The 23,917-nt window shown below is 41.5% G+C and overlaps 1 protein-coding gene and 2 long non-coding RNA genes across 8 annotated transcripts in view; 2 read left to right on the top strand and 1 right to left on the bottom strand.

Moving 5' to 3' along the window:
- Positions 1-15,280, bottom strand: part of LOC109200687 (rab3 GTPase-activating protein catalytic subunit) — a gene marked incomplete at its 3' end in the record, with an annotated part of 73,221 nt that extends 57,941 nt beyond the window's left edge. The window contains 3 exon segments of one of the 5 annotated variants that reach the window (XM_025909825.1): positions 8,167-8,296; positions 9,567-9,630; positions 11,250-11,271. In XM_025909825.1, the coding sequence (XP_025765610.1) occupies positions 8,167-8,296; positions 9,567-9,630; positions 11,250-11,271 (216 nt within the window). 5 annotated transcript variants of the gene reach the window in all.
- Positions 1,090-6,811, top strand: LOC102077534 (uncharacterized). Of its 2 annotated transcripts, XR_002060838.2 has the most exons (5): positions 1,096-2,659; positions 2,775-2,855; positions 4,988-5,075; positions 5,179-5,234; positions 5,338-6,811. It is a non-coding gene; the product is annotated as an uncharacterized LOC102077534 (long non-coding RNA). The 2 variants fall into 2 exon arrangements; XR_002060839.2 differs by having other exon boundaries at positions 1,090-1,171; positions 5,179-6,811.
- A 594-nt stretch (positions 15,281-15,874) lies between the features above and the next one.
- On the top strand, positions 15,875-17,186 carry LOC112847691 (uncharacterized). Its single transcript, XR_003221410.1, has 3 exons — positions 15,875-16,046; positions 16,588-16,644; positions 17,064-17,186. It is a non-coding gene; the product is annotated as an uncharacterized LOC112847691 (long non-coding RNA).
- Positions 17,187-23,917: the final 6,731 nt, after the last annotated feature.

The following is a 23,917-nucleotide window of genomic DNA, read 5'->3' as shown; positions in this document are numbered from 1 at the left end:
CCTATACAGCTTGGAGTAAGACAAACATGCATGAAGAGGATGATGTGGACAAAATACTCATTTGCCTAAGAATTCTGCACTCCCTGTATTTTTATGAAGAGCAAAATATTTAAAGTTAAAGTTTATTTTTTTAAGTTTATTTAATCTGGAATAATATTCCTGTCTGTTTTTATTCATATTTATGTTTTAAAAACATTGTTTTAGTGTGTTCAATAAATATTTATCTTGTTTGGCCCGCGACCTAAAGTGTGCCTTGAGTTTGACACCCCTGGCTTACGCTTACGATTCAGCACAGGAAAGGAGGGGGTGAGTAGCTCAAATGTACTGTTAGCATGTTAGCAGAGCGACGCTACTGTGAACCGAGGAGCTATTGTCTTGATGTGAGCTTCTACTCAGGGTTTTTTCTTCCAGTTCAGAGCAGAATTTTTTTTGTTAAGATACTGGATGTTGTGTTTTTCTCCACAATTTTAATTATAAGCTAGATATATTGCTGCTAACAGCAACAGGGATGAGTCAGTGAGTCAGTTGGGCTTGTGAATCATGATTCATGAGTCAGTAAAGTGATTCTCGAGTATTGAACGATTCGTTCATGATTCGAGCATCACTACCAGACTCTTTCCAAGTGGAAATAACTGGGCTGCAAAACAACTACGAGCTCAAAGCTAAGTACAACAGCCTCTCTGCTGGACTTTCACAAACTGTACGTTCATGCTGAGGCTTTTCCCATCCTGACGGGACATGCCCTGAAATTTGCATCTCTGTTGGGACAATGTACCACTTTGAACAGTTCTTTTCAAAACTGACTCTTGCAAAGAGCCGCTTCCGCTCAAGACTAACTGAATCAAACTTGGAAAAGCAGCTTCAAGTTGTACCAAAACATGGTGAGACAGCCAAAACTTTGTGTAACAATTATATGCAAATATGTTTTTGAAAAATCAAAAAATATTTTTTAGAAAATTAAAACCTGTTTTGTCCCTAATCTCAGCAATCACTAATATGTATTCTGCCGGAAATAATTCATGAACCCTGTCTGTGTCTATCCTATGAATTCTGGCCAAAAGCACCTGAGAACATTCACATGATGGGGGGGAGCAACCAGTGTGCAGAGCACAGCGATGAAGACGGAGTGGAGCGAGTTTCAAGGAAGAAGAAATAGCTTCTGACCCTCCAGGTAACTGCACACAGATAAACTGAGACGTGTGAAGCATACAGTGGGTCTGTGTGATGTTTATTGGGTAGAAACAGCCTCTAAACCACGGCTGTTTTATATAATTATATTTGGCCCCCGAGATAATTTCTCATGTCAATTATTAATGTGGTATGTGGGAGCCGAATCCTCAGTCCTGCTTAGAATCTATGCAGTGTTGGAGTTTATTTTGATGGGCACACCATGCAGCCAATCACATGCAAAGACAGACAGGGATCATATCATGCAGGCAGGCACGCAGAGAGACGGGGGAGCTGGATTTAAAAGCTAGTGTGTTGGGCAAAAGTGACAAAGCAAGTGAAAACGTAAAGTGAGCAGTGTCTGACTGCACTTAAATGGTAGACTTCAAAGCTGAGTGCAGACTTGATCAAAGCAGCTGGATAAACTGCTCCCTGTTTTTATTTTCTGCCATTTTCCATTGTTTCAAACTTGTCCAGGCCTTAGACCTCATGTGTGTTCTCCCAAGTATTTAATGCATAAAAATACTGTTTTCATGAAAACACTGAATAAAGTGTTGCTTTGCTGAAAAAGAAAATGTACATTTAAAAAATAACATAAAATAAAGTTATACAAAGTGTCTTTGAATGGCAGAGATGTGTGCACATACCACAGAGCCATGGCTCAATGTCTGAGTGTCTAAATGAGTCTCACAGGCCTGAACGCTCGCTTACAGTCATTAATAATTCTTAACTTGTTGGATCTGCTGCTCACCACAAACTAGCACAAGCATGAAATTTGGACTTTTAACTGTGTTTTTATAAGTTTTACAGCTTTTCCTATTGATAAAAATCCTTTATTGCCATTCATGCTACACAAAGTCATCAAGCAAATAACAATTAAATGACAGAAAAGTTTGTTTTTCACTTTTTACTACAGAAATCTCTGTTTTTTACGACTACAGTTTAAAAAACAAAAGGAAAAACTGTGCAGTTTGGGCAATGAGCTGTCTGGGCTTTTTTTCTGTAATCTTACACATTTATTTCTTATGATTTAAGTACAAAGAGTCGTGCCAACAGATTTCTTTGTCACAGCAGCTTTTTCTTTATCATGTAGAAAAACAGTTAAATATGTCACTTCTTTACACTGACAGAAAGGGGAGTTTCACTGGTTCGGCATACAGTGAGCCACAGCCCCCCCATTTTGAAACAAATATCTGTACTTTGGACTTCTTACATTTTCTTGTTACTTTTGGTTTAACAAATTTGCAGGGACTTATTGTTTTTGTCACTCTGAGCCTTCAGTCCTCTTTGAAATAATCACTAGGGGACGTCACATACAGAGAGATGACGTGTGCCATAGTAAAGGGTCCAAGTGGGCCGCTGTGTGGTTTTGGTTTTTTGGCACAGCTCTGGAACGACTGCAGGTGCCCATAAGTTGTGGTTTTTGTACTTCAGCATCTAACGAGCCCTACAGAAGACGATCAAGCATAAAGGGAGTAACATGTTGTGGCAGGTAATTTCAAATGCAATGTTTTTATCAGCTCAACAAACATCAGCAAACACACAAACTGTTTTTGTGCAGTGTGTCTCACAGTGTGTTGCTAGCTAAAAGCTGCTGTATTTCACAGGGACAGAAAAGAGTTGGAGATAACTTCACTCAGAGATGGACAAAGAATACAGGTCAGGAAGAGGGGAGCTTATATTTAAAGGTAAGGACTGCTCAGTGGCATTTGATATAAATTTAAAGCATACATGGGAGTTCTCATACTGTGAAACACGCTGCAAAGCAAACTAACTGTTTTATTTAAAGATCACATGAAAATCCTCTGCAGGTTAGTGCAGGATAATCAGGTTAGTTTACAGTAAAGAACTGTGTGTGACTGATGCACAATGGCTGTGGTGCTCGTGGTCTGTTACATCAAGTGCAACAGAGATGAATACGAATTTCAGCTGGTGATGCTTAAATGTAGAAAAAAGACAGTGTAAACAGTGAACTGTCAGAGGGTGGAAATCAGCCAGCTCATGAAATATCTGCTTATATCTTATTAATTTCAGTTGTGTCAATCTACAAAGAGCCACTACAGCTGATTTTAGGGTTCCCCCACCTGCTAAATCACACTGTAAGATGGAAACTCCTGCTGAGCAAAAGGAAGAAAGGCTGCTCTCAGTTTTGCCAGAAAACATCTCGATGATCCCCGAGACTTCTGGGAAAATACTCTGTGGCCTGTTGAACTGTCTCTGCTGCTCGTCTGCAGAAGTGACGAGTATCTCAGCCCTCCACACAGTTAGCCTTTTAATAACAATAATAATAATAGATCTTTTGTTTGATCTTTTCCTTCCACCTCTCCTGGTTTATTTCTCACCGATCTCACTTGCTACAGTGACTACAATAAAAACATCCCGTTTGTGGAACAGCACATATGTGTCTGATCACTCTGCACTGCATGCTCAACACAAATCTCACCGCCAGAAAGGACCTCAGTCACAAAGAGAAAACCTCAACACATAATATACACGATACATAAATCCCAGCTAGGGCTGTTCGATATAACGATATATATCGGATGACGATATAAAAACGTCTATCGTTTCATTTTATGCTATCGTTTGTTTCGTGGTGTCACAAAATAAACTGTTTACGGCAATATTTTTTCATCGTTTTGATGGTCACTGTAGTGGCTATATTAATTTCTTAAAGTTCTCTCTTTCTCTTATATTTAATATAACCACACTACAGACGGACAAGCGCCTGTTTTTATGCGTTGTTGTTAGCAACAACGACGGTAAAACATCGCGTGTCCGCTTGTTTATTTTCCACATAAACCTTTCACAATAAAGCTCAATATCCTGTTGAGAGTTTTCAAAATAAACTGAACTTGAAAGGGTATGCAGAGTATTTAGGGATGAAAAGCAAAAAAGAGCCGTCAGGTGCTAAAAAATAAACCTTAGACTCAAACGTCAGAACAGGCTTTTACTGTGTAATAAATACTCACAAAGAAAACGGCGGCCGTTACAACTTATGTCTAAAAATGTATCGTTTCATGCATCGGTTAAAATACTCGACTCCAGGTAAACGACGCCCAGCTGGAAACACTTCACGCAAGTCGAGCTGCCCGACATTCACAGAATTTACAGAAAATGTTACATTTTTGTGATTTATATCGTTATCGGGACGATAGATGTCTTATATTGGGATATGAGATTTTGGTCATATCGCACAGCCCTAATCCCAGCTGTCATAATGTGCACCAAAAAGGGATTAATACTGTTTTTTTTCTCAGTCCTTACAGCGCTTTCTGTCACCTAGAGCCAGTTAATGTCTCCAGACCAGCCCTAAAGCAGTGCTCCCTGATCTTTGAAAATGAATCCACTGTGTGAACAAATGTCATTGTTTTTAAGCCCCACAGATACAATCATAATCTAACTGGACAGTGCAATGTAGTCCAAATAATCCAGCACATATACAGCAGTTAAGAAAAGAGACAGAGGGGTCAGTGAGCACGGACCTTTAACAACGTTACATTTTAGGTTTTATCTTTTGCCAGAATCACACTCTTACTTTTCTGTGTTCATGTATTTTAAGTGAAATTAAAGCTAATTATGGCTCAATGGCAAGAAAATGAAAGTGGAATGTCCTAAAAATAGAGAATTATCCTTTTAAGTAAATCTAAATATTTTCATACCTCTGTCTAAAAGAAGCTTCATCTCCTCTCTCTGTTTATACCAACTCTACTGTCTGACTGGGTTTTGGAGACTCAGATTTGAAGCCAAACAGAAAAATCGATATTGTTTTCACTGAATGTTTTCTAACAGTAAATATTTTTCTAACATTTGTTTCCAGTTTCCGTCCTTCCATGTGTTGTCCCTTAATCTGAACTGGGACCAAATGAAGCAGAGTGTAATCACCTCCTACGAGCCATCCTGTCACAGTGAGTGGAAGCTACAGTATAATATACTGGCTCTTTGTGATTTACAATGTGAGCTATTCATGGTGGCCTAAAACAAACTGTGTGCATGCTCTTGTTGTTAAAGGGAATCCTCCTGCAAAGCCACAAGTCAGCGTCACCTCTGTTTCCTGCTTGTCCAAGGTAAAAAGTCATGAAAAGATCAATTCATACAGAAGTGAAATGCAGTGGAAGCAGCAGGATCAGTCATGGACGCATGAGTTTGTTTGTTTTTGTGGAACCACAGGGGAGCCTGGAGTGACTGGAGCCCTACTGGATCACCACCAGTAGGAAGAAAATAAAAACAACCACGTGGAACATTTTTGTAGAATCGTTGCAAATTTTCCAGCACACACTGGATGTGATCTGAGAATGTAGTTTCTTGCAACGTGTACTCAGATATTTAAGCAATACTTATGCAAGAATGCTGTTTGTTGACTTCAGATCAGCATTTACTACAGTCACCCCCTCCAATGCTGATTACCAAACTTGTAGATTTTGCAACTCAGTCTGTACCTGGATCATGGACTTTCTGACTAACAGACCCCAGCATGTTAGGCCAGGCCATAACTGCTCTACCACCATCACACTCAACACTGGCACTTCACAGGGCTGTGTGCTGAGCCCGTTCCTCTATGACTGCAGACCTAGGGTACGGATCCAACTCCATCATCAAGTCTGCAGATGACACCACAGTGACTGTCTCATCAGTGACAATGATGAGTCTGCTACAGGGAAGACGTAAAGCACCTAGCTGTGTGGTGCTGACAATAACTTGCTCCTGAATACCAGCAAAACCAAAGACCTCATTGTGGACTTCGGGGGGGAGAGGAGATACCCATGTCCCCATCTACATAAATGGCACAGCTGTTGAACGGGTCTCCAGCTTCAAGGTCTTGGGGACCCACATCTCTGAGAATCTGACCTGGTAAACTGAGACCTCCAGCCTGGTCAAGAAGGCCCATCAGCTCCTCTTTTTCTTGAGGACACTGAAGAAAAACCACCTGTCTGTTGACATACTGGTTAACTTCCACCTCAGTGTGATGGAGAGTAGGGCTGGGCGATATGACCCAAAATTCATATCTCGATATTTTTTAGCTGGATGGCGATATACGATATATATCTCGATATTTTTTTTTTTAAGCCATAAGGTAAGAACAAAAAGAGTTCTTAGCCAAAGCTGTGTAGCCACATTAATACAGATGTACATGAAGAAAATACTCAAAAAATTTATGAGCATTTATTAAAATAATAATGCTCCATAAATAAAAGAAAACAATGTTGTTTTTGTGCATAACAAAGAGCTCACAATTGTGCAGTCAAAATGTAAACTAACAGACACTGAGCATAAAACAAAGACAGACAGATTTCGCAGCTGCTCTGTTCCCAAGTTCTACTGCGTGACTGACAGCCTTGAGTTTGAAATCCTCTTTGTAACTGTGTCTCTTACAGGTGCCATCTGTGGTCCTTATACGCACACAATACGGTAATATTACGTTGAAGCACAGTACGTATTACTCCGCGAGGCTCCTCGGTAGCCGTAATGCTCCGACAATCCATCAAGCGGTGCAGCTCCGTAGCTTACCAAAGTCGAACTAATACATTTATTGACAGATTGCTGAGTGCTGTATACCACATAAAATAGGTTCGCGGTCAGTAGGCACAACCAGAATTCATACATAAGGCGCACTGTCAACTTTTGAGAAAATGAAAGGATTTTAGGCCATGCATGTCGTTAGCGCGGTTAGCTCGTTAGTGCGGTTAACTCGCTAACACGTTGACGCCGTCCAACCATCCGCGGTAACTCGTTAACGGAGATTTGCCGTGTCCATCTTGTCGTTGCCTGCAGGTGAAGCGATGGGGGAGGGGGAGTTGTGTTCAGTGAAGGAGAGGCGAGGCCCAGTAACGTTGCATAGAGACAAAAGTGGACGAAATAGAGGCAAACTTGTGGCTCCACAAGTATAATTATAACATAACATATACTATATCGATATAAACGATATTGTCACATCTTATATCTCGTATGAAAATATATCGATATTTTTAAAAAACTCGATATATCGCCCAGTCCTAATGGAGAGCATCCTGACCAACTGTGTCACAGTGTGGTATGGGAACTGCTCTGTTGCTGACCGCAAGGCACTGCAGCGGGTTGGGCAGTTTTCACCACAGGGGCTTCACTTCCTGCCATTGAGGATGTCCACAAGAAGAGACGTCTATGGCGAGCATGCATCATTCTCAGGGACTCCTCTCATCCTGGCAATAAACTCTTCCAGCTCCTCCTCTCTTCCAGGAGGCGCTACAGGAGCCTTCAGACTAAAACCAGCAGGTTTAGGAAGAGCTTCTTCCCCACAGCTGTCACGCTACTGAACTCAGTCCCCCGCTGAACCTTTCCATCCACACTCACTTAACCCTTCTACACTTCTCCTCCCAGTGACCGTGATCATGTCATTCTCAACATTCACCACATGCTCACATTGGTTACTGCTATAGTTTTAGGACACTGACAGAGTAAAGTCTCTGTTATAGTGCCTACACTGTTCACTATTACAGTCTGTTCAGAGAGCAATGCTTCCATTGCTGTAGATATATTCATAGCACTCTGTAGATCTGTTTACCTCACACCGCTACATCTGTATATATGTAGCACATCTGTATATTTGTCCATAGTACACCTGTATATCTGCCCGTCTGTACAGCAATACAGAACATCTGTATGCTACATTATCTGTATATCTGTACATATGTATACAACAGTACATCTGTATACTGTATCTGCTCTCTACTGAACTTATATATAATCTGCTCTTATTGCAGTTACTGATTAGATGCAAACTGTATTTTGTTACCCTTTATTTAAACATGTGTAATGACAATAAAGTTGAATTCTAAATGCTATACATTTAAACAAAAATTACAGCTACAGGAGAAGTTTTTAGAAGGCCAGTAAAGAGAGCATGGAGACAGATGGAGGATGCCAAGACCACTGAATCTACACAGTTCCTGTTTCCACCTCATCCTTCCGGTGCTCTACTATACTCCCTGCTCTCTCTACCACAGCTGCCTTTGAACTTGCCTGGGCCAGTTCTGAGTCCAGCTTTGCAACTCCAGCCAGGTGACATGACAAAGGGGTGTGCTCTGATGTCAGCAGGCAGGTCAGTGGAGCCCTCTGGTGATGGATATATGCCAGTGAAACAGGAGGAGGCCTGAGAACAGACAGCAGGCTTAACTAGCAGGACAAAGTAGCATTGAAGGAGTCATCACAGCCAATCAGTTCTCAGGAAAATGGAACATCACATAAATATTTCTCTTCTTTGATTTTCATCAATGTATTTCCTTTGATACATTTTCTGTCAATATTTCTGCCCGATTAGAAGCTCATAGGCAGTTCCTGTCACTCTACAATAAAATAATGTAAAGTCTGCCCTCTCTGCCCTCCCACTAGCTGACCTAACTGACACAAGTAAACTGTGCTAAGATACCCTACATGGACTAAGGTTCTTGGCCACATACATATACATTTGCTTGGCTGTAGAAATCCATGCCATGAAGCTCCCAGCACACATTTTTGATGCTTCTGTCTGTGGCAGAGGAGGTTTGGAGCTCTGCAGAGCCTTGGTGACTTTTACTGACTGTGCACCCCTACCCATTTATTATGAACAAACAGCACAACTGAAAACACTAGAAAGACATCAAGACATTTTTTCCTTTACTTTCTATGCAAACAAAAATTCCCAGCAAGGCTTTTCCGTGTGAAATTTAGTGTGTATAGAAAATACCTGTGCCAGGTTGTCACCATCTAGTGGTGAACATGGCCTTTCCACTACATCAGGTGAGTTTCTCTGTGCACAGTGACACATAACTCATTTAACAATTTTAAAAAATGCATTTTAAAATGATGTAGGCAGATCAAGGCAATGTTACAGATTTAGTAAGAACTGAAGTTTATCGTAATCCTTCAAATATGCAGGGCGTCACACTAACAAAGTTGCTTAAGTCCAGCATAGCTCTGTTATTATCAATTGGATTCAAAATGCGACCAGTTTAATGCTTTATTAAACTAAACTGGCATTAAAGTTTCAATGAACTAAAGTGGTCCCCCTGAGTCAGCACCCAGAAAGCTCGTATCTTTGAAAAATGTGGCCATAAATACGAGCGCTGCTAGGATCTTAAAACACTGGGGCTAAATCCAGACTTTGGAAGTTTCACTCAGCAACAGCACCTTTTCAATATTATTGACTATATTTTATAGTCACATTTATATGAAATGTCAAACAATCACAGAGTGATACTGAACTAAACAATCAATGCAATTTGAGTTCTTGTTTGTTCTTTATATTTGATTTATTGTAAGCAATGGGAGTAAAAGCTAAAGAAAAATAGTAAAAATATGAATGAATCTCTGCTCTTACAGCATTTATTGTGCCATAATGTCTCCTTTGAAACTGTCCTCTTGCTCGTTTTTTGGATGCTCACCTCTTCTTCACCTTTCCTGTTCCTTTCACCAAACTGCTGCACTCTTGTTCTCTGCTCTTGCCTCCTGTTCTGGTTATAATTAGAAAGCAGTCAACATGTGCCAAACAAACTCCCTCCAAATCTATCATGTTTGATATGATGATGACGTTTTTAACATCTTATTTATGCACTTATTTAATACATTGTATCAATCAATTAGTAAACAAATATCAGACTGTAGAAAAGCAAATAATAATGCACTGAGCAAGTTCATGCCATAAGAGCTAAATGGCCATCAAAGAAAATCCTGAATGCCTGATACAGGACAGACCAACATTTAATGCAGCCACAGATCGACATCAGTCAGCTTTCTGCACTTTCCATCTGATCACATCTGTCCTCAAAGTCATGTCACTTCCTCTTTGGTTCATTTATGTTTACTTTTAAATTTGCAGTGACAATAACTTAAGTGACATAGTCCACACATTATTTCCTATGGACTGCTGGGTTATCTTGGTTTATTTAAGTTAGTATTTTTAAAGGTGGAGCCAGTCATTTTTAGGTTACTTGATAGAAAAAAGGACCTTGTACTCATAAACATCCATAGAATAGTGGATAACAATGACACATTGTTAAACGTGTCACTGGTCACTGCTTAATTCCTCTTTCTTTAAGCATTACTCATCCTTAGGATGTCATTTATAAATACAGATATACATTCTTAGAAAGAACCACTTCTGAGCCTGATCTCCTTACTCCAAGGAGCTTTTCTGAGTTATCATTGTGCCAGAGGAGGAGGGCATCCACTACTTCTTTCATTTCACCTGAGTTCACCTGTGGGAAAGCACAGGGCCCAATCCCCTGAATATTTATTTGAATTCAGGAGTACTAGGGAAATAATCTTGAGTAATTACTGACTAACTGACTAAAGCTAATGAACCAGAGAAATTGTAAACTCTTAAACATCCCAGGGATATCTGAACTTATGTCTGCACCTTCAGACTCCAGATATGAAGGATCATACCTGTTTTACCTCCAGTGTTGTGCCAAAAAGTCATTGTTTGCCAAAAAATGATTTCCAATGTCTTTACTTATATTGGTAAACAGACTTTAGGGAGCATGATTTACAAAAGGGTATATAACAAATTTAATAATTACCTATTTCTTCAAGTATATTTATAACGCTGTGTTATTGTAACTACATTAAAAATCAATCCAGTCCTTTTGGGCCACTTAAAATATGTTTAGAGAACTATTATTATATTTGTTGCAATTTCTGCTGTCCTCTTGGCCAGATTACTCTTAAAGTCATTTTAATGTCAAATTAATGAATGAGAAATAAAAAATCACCTCCAAAAACTGATTGCAGCTTCTACCTTGTGACAGGAATTTTGTTTGTGGTACAAGATGACTCGATATCAATCATGATGGATATCTTTGACATACGTTTCACATATTACATAGACCAAAAAGTTGGCTATAGCAGTTTAAATATGATCAACTGGTTTTTGACAAATACCGGAAATTAGTTTATGGCAGACATGACTTTTTGACACAACACTGGCTAACTGACAACACCTACTGTAGTTATAAACTAATATTACAGTTGAATATTATTGCACCTAACCTTAGGCTCCAGTATTCTAAAGCTCACACTTTCCCTCTGATAAACAATATGATTATGTAACAAATATGTCAGCTTACCAAAGAATAACTGAAACAACATCTGTAACAAGAAAGGACAATTTATTCAGGGTGTTACAGCATTTTACCACCTGTGTCCAATATCTCATACAAATTTCTGGACTGGAGCACGTACGTCCTTAAGAACTCCAGGACTTCCCCACAGCCTCTCTCACATCCGCTTTACATGTTTAGTTTACAGGAAACTTAACTAACACTGGTGAATATGTTTGTAGCAGGATAAAATTAGGGTCCCTAATATGAATGGGATTTAAACAGGGAGAAAGAAGAAAAACATTGGCATCAGTTACCAACACTTCACTTAATATCAGATTGAGTCTCACTTGTGTTTAACCCTGGAATATGTGAACATATTACTTATTGAGTCCTTTCTCAGGCTACGTCCACATGTACATGGGTATTTTTGAAAACGGAGATTTTTGTTTTCGTTATTTAAAAAAATCCCAGGAACAGGCCGAAGCAACAGGTGACGATATACTCATAACCTGTAGAAATGTTGGCCAATGAGAAGTCTAGAAGCCTGGGTGGGAAAGAGTAAACAAAGATGGGGCGTAGAAGCAGAACTGAGTCCTATGTGTGGAGGGACAGTAACTGTGCGTGTACATGTAAGCATTTAAACACTGCAGAGAGTAAAATTAACAGTAACAGTATTTTGTCTAAGTCCGCCATTGTAGAAATTCATTTCACCGAAACAATAACATGGCGCACAATGTGACGTCAAAAAAGGCGCACACCTTTGACGCTGTGTTTTCTCCATTTTCCTCTTCCACGTGTAAAGGCAAAAACTGAGTTTTCGAAAATCTCCACCCTGGCAGGAATTTTTATCTCTGTTTTCGTGTGGTCCAAAGGTGCAAACGCATAGAAAAATCGTTTTCAAAAATACCCGTGTACATGTGGACATAGCCTCAGTCCATGAGTTGTAAAACCGCAAGATCCTCCTTCCGCAGTAAGAGAATGCGTCTGTGGCTATAACCAAAATGTATGGGCTCAAATTGTGGTCATAAATATTTTGTACTTATAAATCAGTATAAATCAAAAGCGCGCCTCCGACAGCCAAACCCATCTGTTCTCTGATTGGATAGTTAAATTTGTGATTGACATGACATTGACCAATCAGATGAAAGGAAGAAACATAGGGTCACTTGTAACTTGTTACTTGTAACTTGAAACTTGAGTGCAGAGTTTCACATGTATTTTTTGGCTAAGTCCACACACAAATTCTTTTTACACATACAAATCTTTTTTTACAAGTACAAAACTAATTTACAAGTACAAAATATTTATGACCACAATTTGAGCCCATAAAAATGTCTCCATATAGCCTTTGTAAATAAGAAAATAGCTGGCCAGCAAAATGTTAAAAAAAACGACTACTTTAAGGGTACTGCGTGTACAGATATCACTGCTGGCTCACACAAGCTTGCTCTGACACAGCTACAGACCTTGGCTGTATCCCAATTCAGGGTCTGCAGCCTTAAAGGCTGCATTTTAAGGCCGATTACGTCACAGCGACGCGACGAAGGCTGTCCCAATTCAAAGGCTGCTCGAAATGCAGCCCTCAAATGCGTCCTTCATTTCCCTGAATTTTAAGGATGTGGCGGTGTAGACTTCGTGGCCCAACATATCCCACAATTCATAGCGCGGCAGTCAGTGTGGATAATTTTGCCACAGATGGCAGAAGCGGAGCGGCGAAGAGTAAACTGTTAAAAGTAAGTACTGAATAATATGTCACTTATTTATGTGCAAATGTTTAATAATGAGGAACATTAAACATTACTGTTGGCCACGTGGCGGCAAAGTTATTTGCCATTAGTGATGTTTGTACGTTCAGCGTTTACTTGGTTTTAAAGCCTTTAAAATAATAGTCACATCTCTGTAATATAGTCTTACAGAGATGTGATGATTTTATGGATAATTAAAGTCAGTCATATATCCACAAACACAACAAGCTGAAAGTCAGTGATGCTGCTCGGTTTGCAGTCCTGAATATGACGGCACAAGCAGGATTCACTGCACTGTTAATGTTAGCTATGTTATATTGCTGCCTCTGTTCGGTGGTGTCGAGCCAAACGGACTTTAACGTGTGTTTGAACGAGCTGACGGTTCACTCGTTAAGCTGAAAGAAAGATGCTTTAATCACAGGAGTCACACATGTGTCCACTGGACCATCTGGGAACTCTTCTTGTTTAGCACTCGTAATAACACAAACACTAAATCCTCCTTCTCTTGTGCTGTTTTGTAGCAGTGTGTACACCTGAGACTGTCACCTGTCTGTCTGTCCTGCACTCTCTGTTTCTTTCTCTCTGATTGTGGAATAAAAGTATGAACATGTATTTATAAGTTACACTTGTGTTTGAATCCTGCAGCTTATCACACATTTGATTTCCATGTGTGACAACTGCAAGTGTCCAGAGTGAGGACAGACTGAGGGACCCACTGCTGCACATCATCTGTGAGGCTTTGCACCCCTGATGATCCACCAGGACAAACTCAGCAGTGTGTGAGGAAGAGGAGGAGGAAGAGCCAGCAGCAGCTGACAGATGGAGAGAATAGACAGACTGTTCCCTGTTTGTGAAGGACTGCTAGGAAAGTTTAAAATAACTAATTGTCTGTCCTGAATCAGTCTTATTAGGTAATGTTCAAATAATGTGATCATTCCAGTGTTTTCAGTGTGGGAGAAAGTACTCAGGGCCTTCAAGTTACACACTATGAAAGGCAGCAACAAGTTTAATATTCAGAAACCTAAAGTATGTATCAGCAGCAGAATGGAGCTAAAAATACATGTTTGTTTCAGTTCTATGAAGCTTTGAGTACTTTGGATTAGTAGCACTGCAGGGCAGGGATAGCTCAGTAGGTAGAGTGTCTGCCCCATGATCGGAAGGTCGGGGGTTCGACCCCACTGAACGGCTACCCTGAGGTACCCCTGAGCAAGGTACCGCCCCTACACACTGCTCCCCGGGCGCTGCACTGGTGGATGCCCACTGCTTCACTGGGTGAATGGGTTAAATGCAGAGGAGTAATTTCCCTTCGGGGACTAACACAACACACTTTACACTGCTGTGTTTGTTGCATCATATTGCTGTAATTGTTTATATGCTTTATATATTCTCAGGTAAGTTGATCTATAGTGTTACATCATATTCTATAAGGATGTTATGTGTTTGTAGACTTTCTGCCCAGTTTGACCCATTTAGCAGAAGTCAGCCTGTTTAAGGCTCTGATATCTATTCTGTATGACTTAAAGCAGTTATGACATGGTCTGATTTTCTCACCCAATAAAGGAATATTTAATATATCAGTCTACTCTTCATTCTATCAAAAACAGTTATCACAGCTCGTACATTTTCTTTTTACACATATATATACATAAACAACATTAGCTAATTGTTATTTACTAGCTAATTCTAAATGACTGTTCAGTACAGATATGAAGCCCAACAATCATGTTTTACAGTCCTGTGGTCTCACCCTCAGATACTTATCAAATCACACAAATTTCATGTAGAAACAAACAAACAAATGAACAAAATATGTTCTCCTTCATTTCTGTCAACCACACGTTTCCAGCTATCATGGTTGCAAGGCAACCTGGGCAGCGCGACGGAGGCTAGACCGTCCCATTTCACAAGCCTCGCACTTCCGGCCTTAGCGGTCTTTAAGTACGCGGCCCTTGAGGATCGTTGAGGCTGCGTACTTTAAGGCTGCAGACCCTGAATTGGGATACAGCCCTTGTGTGCTCATAGCCCCTAAGCAACAACAGTGCAGTCTGCTTGTTCAAATGCACATCATAACATGGCTGCTAATTTTCAAGCTTACTAGCTTATTCACGATTAGCACACTAATAATCATTAACCACACATCATAACATAACCAAACGATAACATATGGAAAGAAACAATATACGTATAAAACACAAATTCTTACCTAGCAGGAGAATGAATAATCAATATTTTAAGGCTACTTGCATGTACAGATATCCCCGCTGGCTCACATAAGCTAGCTCTGAGACCCGCCATGTCATCTCCCCCAGTTGACTGTCACCAAAGAGTCGTAAATCAGCGGTATTGTAAAACTTAAAATTATTCCAGGGCATGTTATAACAAAACACCAAACAGATGTACTGGATATTAAACGGTACCAAACGCTTAAATTAACACAGGATTACAATTACATGCTCACATCGTCACATCGAGACTTTATTCATTAAACATTAGAGTTCAACAATGTTACCTACAGTTGAAAACAGCTTCACTAACGCCAGCCAAAACAGGCTAACAGTATATAAGAGCACAAAAACAGCCGTGCTTATCCACAGCTCGACATATCCTCAACAACTCACCTCAGTATGGCTGCTATCGGTCACCTTTTAACTCTGTCCGTCTTACAGTCTCTTCTAGAAATTGAACGCTTACGCGGCACACTATACACATATACAGTATATTTATTTTACTTGGTTTTAGAGCTGGAATATTTATATATTAACTGAGCATTAGCTGCTGAGCAGCAGGGCGCCAAAGCGTCCCGCTGTAACCATGGTTACGCAGATGCGTTCCGACCGTGACGTCACGGAGGAGAACGCGTTTCAAACTGATACCTGGATCAACCTGGTATCAGTTTGAAAAGTGCCAACTTTTATTGGCACGTTTCTGCTGAGATCTGGAGCTCGACTCTCTGGCGCCCAGGGATAAGATGAGTTGCTGTGTTTTTCACGGAGAAAAACTAATTAACATGGAATAACGTCAGTCTTCGATGGAAAAAAAGATGCAGGCAAAAGAGGACAGCAGATTTCTTCAAACAGTAAGGAGCTTCTACCAAGTGATATTTGATAAGCTTAACTTAAATCTTAAATCTAATGTCCAGATTCATGCTAAACTTTTCTGATTACTCAGTGAATCTGTTCATGTTTTAAGCTATCGAGTAATTTCATGGTGAGAAATGTCTTTGACGCCCCCCCCAAAAAAATGCAGGATTAATTAAAAGCTATATATGACTGTTAGGCTAGGTTAGGAATAGGATGTGGTGAGGAGCAAATACGTAAGAGAGAGAGAGAGATTTTGCTCTGACAGAAATCTTTATGAATATTTATGGGAATGTTTTTCCTCCATAAAATTGTTTGTGGGCAAAGGTAAATCTCCATCCCAAGCTCAAGTCCTTTGCAGCCTCAAACAGGTTTTCTTCCAGGATTCCCATGTATTTAGCTCCATCCATCTTTCCATCATCTCTGACCAGCTTCCGGGTTTTTTCCTCTTTCTTTCCCATGCCTGGGGGGGGGGGGGGCTAGACTTTCGGAGTGTGTGTGTATGTGTCTGTATGACTATGTTTACTGTTTCGTCTACAGATGCCTGTCCTCACCTCTGCAGTGCTGCCGTCTCCTCTAACCTGGCATGTTTCTAAGGTACGTTTTCTTTCTTTTTGATGTTGTTCTTGTGGTTTTTCTCCAGAGATGAGGTTTGTAGTGTCTGTGTGGTGCAGCTGGTCTAGTCTAGGGGTGATAACAGAGATTGAAACTTTACTGATAAATTTTGCAAGTAAAAAAATGCCTCCAGGCTTTTGGAGGCTGGGGAGGTCCACCTAAAGGGTGGCGAGGCGGCCTGGTCTGGGTTTTTCTGCTTTCTTTTACACACCTGGGGCGGTACCACACTATGAAAAGGGCTGGCCAGGCTTTTGGAGCCTGGGGGAGGTCCACCTTAATATAGTGTGGCCAGGCGGCCCGGTCTGGGTTTTTTCTCCTTTATTTGCTGGCTAGGCTTTCGGAGCCTGTGTGTGTGTATGTCTCTGTATGACTATGCTTACTGTTTTGTCTACTTCAAACAGATGCCTGTCCTCACCTCTGCAGTGCCGCTGTCTCCTATAACACAGCATGTTTCTAAGGTAAGTTTTATCCTTTTTAATGTTGTTCTTTTGGTTTTTGTCCTGAGATGAGGTTTGAAGTGTCTATGGTGCAGGTGGTCTGGTCTGTCTCGAGACAGTCCAGGCTGCACTGACCTGTAACAGGTGGAGACTCACCACGTGTGTGTGTGTATGTCAATATCTGGATGCGTGCAGAAGTATGTGCATTCATGTGTGCCTGCGAGAAGATCTGAGGTTGGCTGGTAGGGTGGACCTCTGCACATAATCACATGTGTGTGCAAACATTTCTTTTTTGGATTTCTTGGAATTTGGTTTCTGTGGGGTCGTTTATCTCTGGATGTGTGCAAATGTATGTGAATTCATGTGTGCCTGCGTGGAGATCTGAGGTTGGCTGGTAGGGTGAACCTCTGCGCATAATCACATGTGTGTGCAAACATTTCTTGTTTGGATTTCTTGGAATTTGGTTTCTGTGGTGTAGTTCATCTCTGGATGTGTGCAAATGTATGTGCATTCATGTGTGCCTGCGTGGAGATCTGAGGTTGGCTGGTAGGGTGGACCTCTGCGCATAATCACATGTGTGTGCAAACATTTCTTGTTTGGATTTCTTGGAATTTGGTTTCTGTGGTGTAGTTTATCTCTGGATGTGTGCAAATGTATGTGCATTCATGTGTGCCTGCGTGGAGATCTGAGGTTGGCTGGTAGGGTGGACCTCTGCGCATAATCACATGTGTGTGCAAACATTTCTTGTTTGGATTTCTTGGAATTTGGTTTCTCTGGGGGGGTCGTTTATCTCTGGATGTGTGCAAATGTATGTGCATTCATGTGTGCCTGCGTGGAGATCTGAGGTTGGCTGGTAGGGTGGACCTCTGCGCATAATCACATGTGTGTGCAACCATTTCTTGTTTGGAGTTCTTGGAATTTGGTTTCTGTGGTGTAGTTTATCTCTGGATGTGTGCAAATGTATGTGCATTCATGTGTGCCTGCGTGGAGATCTGAGGTTGGCTGGTAGGGTGGACCTCTGCGCATAATCACATGTGTGTGCAAACATTTCTTTTTTGGATTTCTTGGAATTTGGTTTCTGTGGGGTCGTTTATCTCTGGATGTGTGCAAATGTATGTGCATTCATGTGTGCCTGCGTGGAGATCTGAGGTTGGCTGGTAGGGTGGACCTCTGCGCATAATCACATGTGTGTGCAAACATTTTTTGTTTGGATTTCTTGGAATTTGGTTGATTTTTGGGAGGTTATTTCTGGAAATGTACGTGCATTCATGTGTGCCTGCGTAGAGATCTGAGGTTGGCTGGTAGGGTGGACCTCTGCGCATAATCACATGTATGTGCAAGCATTGCCATGTTTGGATTTCTTGGAATTTGATTGATTTTTGGGAGGTTATTTCTGGAAATGTACGTGCATTCATGTGTGCCTGCGTAGAGATCTGAGGTTGGCTGGTAGGGTGGACCTCTGCGCATAATCACATGTATGTGCAAGCATTGCCATGTTTGGATTTCTTGGAATTTGGTTGATTTTTGGGAGGTTATTTCTGGAAATGTACGTGCATTCATGTGTGCCTGCGTAGAGATCTGAGGTTGGCTGGTAGGGTGGACCTCTGCGCATAATCACATGTATGTGCAAGCATTGCCATGTTTGGATTTCTTGGAATTTGGTTGATTTTTGGGAGGTTATTTCTGGAAATGTACGTGCATTCATGTGTGCCTGCGTAGAGATCTGAGGTTGGCTGGTAGGGTGGACCTCTGTGCATAATCACATGTTTGTGCAAGCATTGCCATGTTTGGATTTCTTGGAATTTGGTTGATTTGTGGGAGGTTATTTCTGGATGTGTGTAAATGTACGTGCATTCATGTGTGTCTGTGTAGAGATCTGAGGTTGGCTGGTAGGGTGGACCTCTGCGCATAATCACATGTATGTGCAAGCATTGCCATGTTTGGATTTCTTGGAATTTGGTTGATTTTTGGGAGGTTATTTCTGGAAATGTACGTGCATTCATGTGTGCCTGCGTAGAGATCTGAGGTTGGCTGGTAGGGTGGACCTCTGTGCATAATCACATGTTTGTGCAAGCATTGCCATGTTTGGATTTCTTGGAATTTGGTTGATTTGTGGGAGGTTATTTCTGGATGTGTGTAAATGTACGTGCATTCATGTGTGTCTGTGTAGAGATCTGAGGTTGGCTGGTAGGGTGGACCTCTGCGCATAATCACATGTATGTGCAAGCATTGCCATGTTTCGATTTCTTGGAATTTGGTTGATTTTTGGGAGGTTATTTCTGGAAATGTACGTGCATTCATGTGTGCCTGCGTAGAGATCTGAGGTTGGCTGGTAGGGTGGACCTCTGCGCATAATCACATGTATGTGCAAGCATTTCGATGTTTGGATTTCTTGGAATTTGGTTGATTTTTGGGAGGTTATTTCTGGAAATGTACGTGCATTCATGTGTGCCTGCGTAGAGATCTGAGGTTGGCTGGTAGGGTGGACCTCTGCGCATAATCACATGTATGTGCAAGCATTGCCATGTTTGGATTTCTTGGAATTTGGTTGATTTTTGGGAGGTTATTTCTGGATGTGTGTAAATGTACGTGCATTCATGTGTGTCTGTGTAGAGATCTGAGGTTGGCTGGTAGGGTGGACCTCTGCGCATAATCACATGTATGTGCAAGCATTGCCATGTTTGGATTTCTTGGAATTTGGTTGATTTTTGGGAGGTTATTTCTGGAAATGTACGTGCATTCATGTGTGCCTGCGTAGAGATCTGAGGTTGGCTGGTAGGGTGGACCTCTGCGCATAATCACATGTATGTGCAAGCATTTCGATGTTTGGATTTCTTGGAATTTGGTTGATTTTTGGGAGGTTATTTCTGGAAATGTACGTGCATTCATGTGTGCCTGCGTAGAGATCTGAGGTTGGCTGGTAGGGTGGACCTCTGCGCATAATCACATGTATGTGCAAGCATTGCCATGTTTGGATTTCTTGGAATTTGGTTGATTTTTGGGAGGTTATTTCTGGAAATGTACGTGCATTCATGTGTGCCTGCGTAGAGATCTGAGGTTGGCTGGTAGGGTGGACCTCTGCGCATAATCACATGTATGTGCAAGCATTTCGATGTTTGGATTTCTTGGAATTTGGTTGATTTTTGGGAGGTTATTTCTGGAAATGTACGTGCATTCATGTGTGCCTGCGTAGAGATCTGAGGTTGGCTGGTAGGGTGGACCTCTGTGCATAATCACATGTTTGTGCAAGCATTGCCATGTTTGGATTTCTTGGAATTTGGTTGATTTGTGGGAGGTTATTTCTGGATGTGTGTAAATGTACGTGCATTCATGTGTGTCTGTGTAGAGATCTGAGGTTGGCTGGTAGGGTGGACCTCTGCGCATAATCACATGTATGTGCAAGCATTGCCATGTTTGGATTTCTTGGAATTTGGTTGATTTTTGGGAGGTTATTTCTGGAAATGTACGTGCATTCATGTGTGCCTGCGTAGAGATCTGAGGTTGGCTGGTAGGGTGGACCTCTGCGCATAATCACATGTATGTGCAAGCATTGCCATGTTTGGATTTCTTGGAATTTGGTTGATTTTTGGGAGGTTATTTCTGGAAATGTACGTGCATTCATGTGTGCCTGCGTAGAGATCTGAGGTTGGCTGGTAGGGTGGACCTCTGCGCATAATCACATGTATGTGCAAGCATTGCCATGTTTGGATTTCTTGGAATTTGGTTGATTTTTGGGAGGTTATTTCTGGATGTGTGTAAATGTACGTGCATTCATGTGTGTCTGTGTAGAGATCTGAGGTTGGCTGGTAGGGTGGACCTCTGCGCATAATCACATGTATGTGCAAGCATTGCCATGTTTGGATTTCTTGGAATTTGGTTGATTTTTGGGAGGTTATTTCTGGAAATGTACGTGCATTCATGTGTGCCTGCGTAGAGATCTGAGGTTGGCTGGTAGGGTGGACCTCTGCGCATAATCACATGTATGTGCAAGCATTTCGATGTTTGGATTTCTTGGAATTTGGTTGATTTTTGGGAGGTTATTTCTGGAAATGTACGTGCATTCATGTGTGCCTGCGTAGAGATCTGAGGTTGGCTGGTAGGGTGGACCTCTGCGCATAATCACATGTATGTGCAAGCATTGCCATGTTTGGATTTCTTGGAATTTGGTTGATTTTTGGGAGGTTATTTCTGGATGTGTGTAAATGTACGTGCATTCATGTGTGTCTGTGTAGAGATCTGAGGTTGGCTGGTAGGGTGGACCTCTGCGCATAATCACATGTATGTGCAAGCATTGCCATGTTTGGATTTCTTGGAATTTGGTTGATTTTTGGGAGGTTATTTCTGGAAATGTACGTGCATTCATGTGTGCCTGCGTAGAGATCTGAGGTTGGCTGGTAGGGTGGACCTCTGTGCATAATCACATGTTTGTGCAAGCATTGCCATGTTTGGATTTCTTGGAATTTGGTTGATTTGTGGGAGGTTATTTCTGGATGTGTGTAAATGTACGTGCATTCATGTGTGTCTGTGTAGAGATCTGAGGTTGGCTGGTAGGGTGGACCTCTGTGCATAATCACATGTTTGTGCAAGCATTGCCATGTTTGGATTTCTTGGAATTTGGTTGATTTGTGGGAGGTTATTTCTGGATGTGTAAATGTACGTGCATTCATGTGTGTCTGTGTAGAGATCTGAGGTTGGCTGGTAGGGTGGACCTCTGCGCATAATCACATGTATGTGCAAGCATTGCCATGTTTGGATTTCTTGGAATTTGGTTGATTTTTGGGAGGTTATTTCTGGAAATGTACGTGCATTCATGTGTGCCTGCGTAGAGATCTGAGGTTGGCTGGTAGGGTGGACCTCTGCGCATAATCACATGTATGTGCAAGCATTGCCATGTTTGGATTTCTTGGAATTTGGTTGATTTTTGGGAGGTTATTTCTGGAAATGTACGTGCATTCATGTGTGCCTGCGTAGAGATCTGAGGTTGGCTGGTAGGGTGGACCTCTGCGCATAATCACATGTATGTGCAAGCATTGCCATGTTTGGATTTCTTGGAATTTGGTTGATTTTTGGGAGGTTATTTCTGGAAATGTACGTGCATTCATGTGTGCCTGCGTAGAGATCTGAGGTTGGCTGGTAGGGTGGACCTCTGCGCATAATCACATGTATGTGCAAGCATTGCCATGTTTGGATTTCTTGGAATTTGGTTGATTTTGGGAGGTTATTTCTGGATGTGTGTAAATGTACGTGCATTCATGTGTGTCTGTGTAGAGATCTGAGGTTGGCTGGTAGGGTGGACCTCTGCGCATAATCACATGTATGTGCAAGCATTGCCATGTTTGGATTTCTTGGAATTTGGTTGATTTTTGGGAGGTTATTTCTGGAAATGTACGTGCATTCATGTGTGCCTGCGTAGAGATCTGAGGTTGGCTGGTAGGGTGGACCTCTGTGCATAATCACATGTTTGTGCAAGCATTGCCATGTTTGGATTTCTTGGAATTTGGTTGATTTGTGGGAGGTTATTTCTGGATGTGTGTAAATGTACGTGCATTCATGTGTGTCTGTGTAGAGATCTGAGGTTGGCTGGTAGGGTGGACCTCTGTGCATAATCACATGTTGTGCAAGCATTGCCATGTTTGGATTTCTTGGAATTTGGTTGATTTTGGGAGGTTATTTCTGGAAATGTACGTGCATTCATGTGTGCTGGTAGAGATCTGAGGTTGGCTGGTAGGGTGGACCTCTGCGCATAATCACATGTATGTGCAAGCATTGCCATGTTTGGATTTCTTGGAATTTGGTTGATTTTTGGGAGGTTATTTCTGGAAATGTACGTGCATTCATGTGTGCCTGCGTAGAGATCTGAGGTTGGCTGTAGGGTGGACCTCTGCGCATAATCACATGTATGTGCAAGCATTGCCATGTTTGGATTTCTTGGAATTTGGTTGATTTTTGGGAGGTTATTTCTGGAAATGTACGTGCATTCATGTGTGCCTGCGTAGAGATCTGAGGTTGGCTGGTAGGGTGGACCTCTGCGCATAATCACATGTATGTGCAAGCATTGCATGTTTGGATTTCTTGGAATTTGGTTGATTTTTGGGAGGTTATTTCTGGAAATGTACGTGCATTCATGTGTGCCTGCGTAGAGATCTGAGGTTGGCTGGTAGGGTGGACCTCTGTGCATAATCACATGTTTGTGCAAGCATTGCCATGTTTGGATTTCTTGGAATTTGGTTGATTTGTGGGAGGTTATTTCTGGATGTGTGTAAATGTACGTGCATTCATGTGTGTCTGTGTAGAGATCTGAGGTTGGCTGGTAGGGTGGACCTCTGCGCATAATCACATGTATGTGCAAGCATTGCCATGTTTGGATTTCTTGGAATTTGGTTGATTTTTGGGAGGTTATTTCTGGAAATGTACGTGCATTCATGTGTGCCTGCGTAGAGATCTGAGGTTGGCTGGTAGGGTGGACCTCTGCGCATAATCACATGTATGTGCAAGCATTGCCATGTTTGGATTTCTTGGAATTTGGTTGATTTTTGGGAGTTATTTCTGGAAATGTACGTGCATTCATGTGTGCCTGCGTAGAGATCTGAGGTTGGCTGGTAGGGTGGACCTCTGCGCATAATCACATGTATGTGCAAGCATTGCCATGTTTGGATTTCTTGGAATTTGGTTGATTTTTGGGAGGTTATTTCTGGATGTGTGTAAATGTACGTGCATTCATGTGTGTCTGTGTAGAGATCTGAGGTTGGCTGGTAGGGTGGACCTCTGCGCATAATCACATGTATGTGCAAGCATTGCCATGTTTGGATTTCTTGGAA

This window comes from Oreochromis niloticus, linkage group LG8 (assembly GCF_001858045.2).
Source record: "Oreochromis niloticus isolate F11D_XX linkage group LG8, O_niloticus_UMD_NMBU, whole genome shotgun sequence".
In the NCBI taxonomy this organism is placed as follows: Eukaryota; Metazoa; Chordata; class Actinopteri; order Cichliformes; family Cichlidae; genus Oreochromis; species Oreochromis niloticus.
The sequence above is the reverse complement of the archived record's forward strand: the minus strand, read 5'-3'. Positions and strand labels throughout refer to the sequence as shown.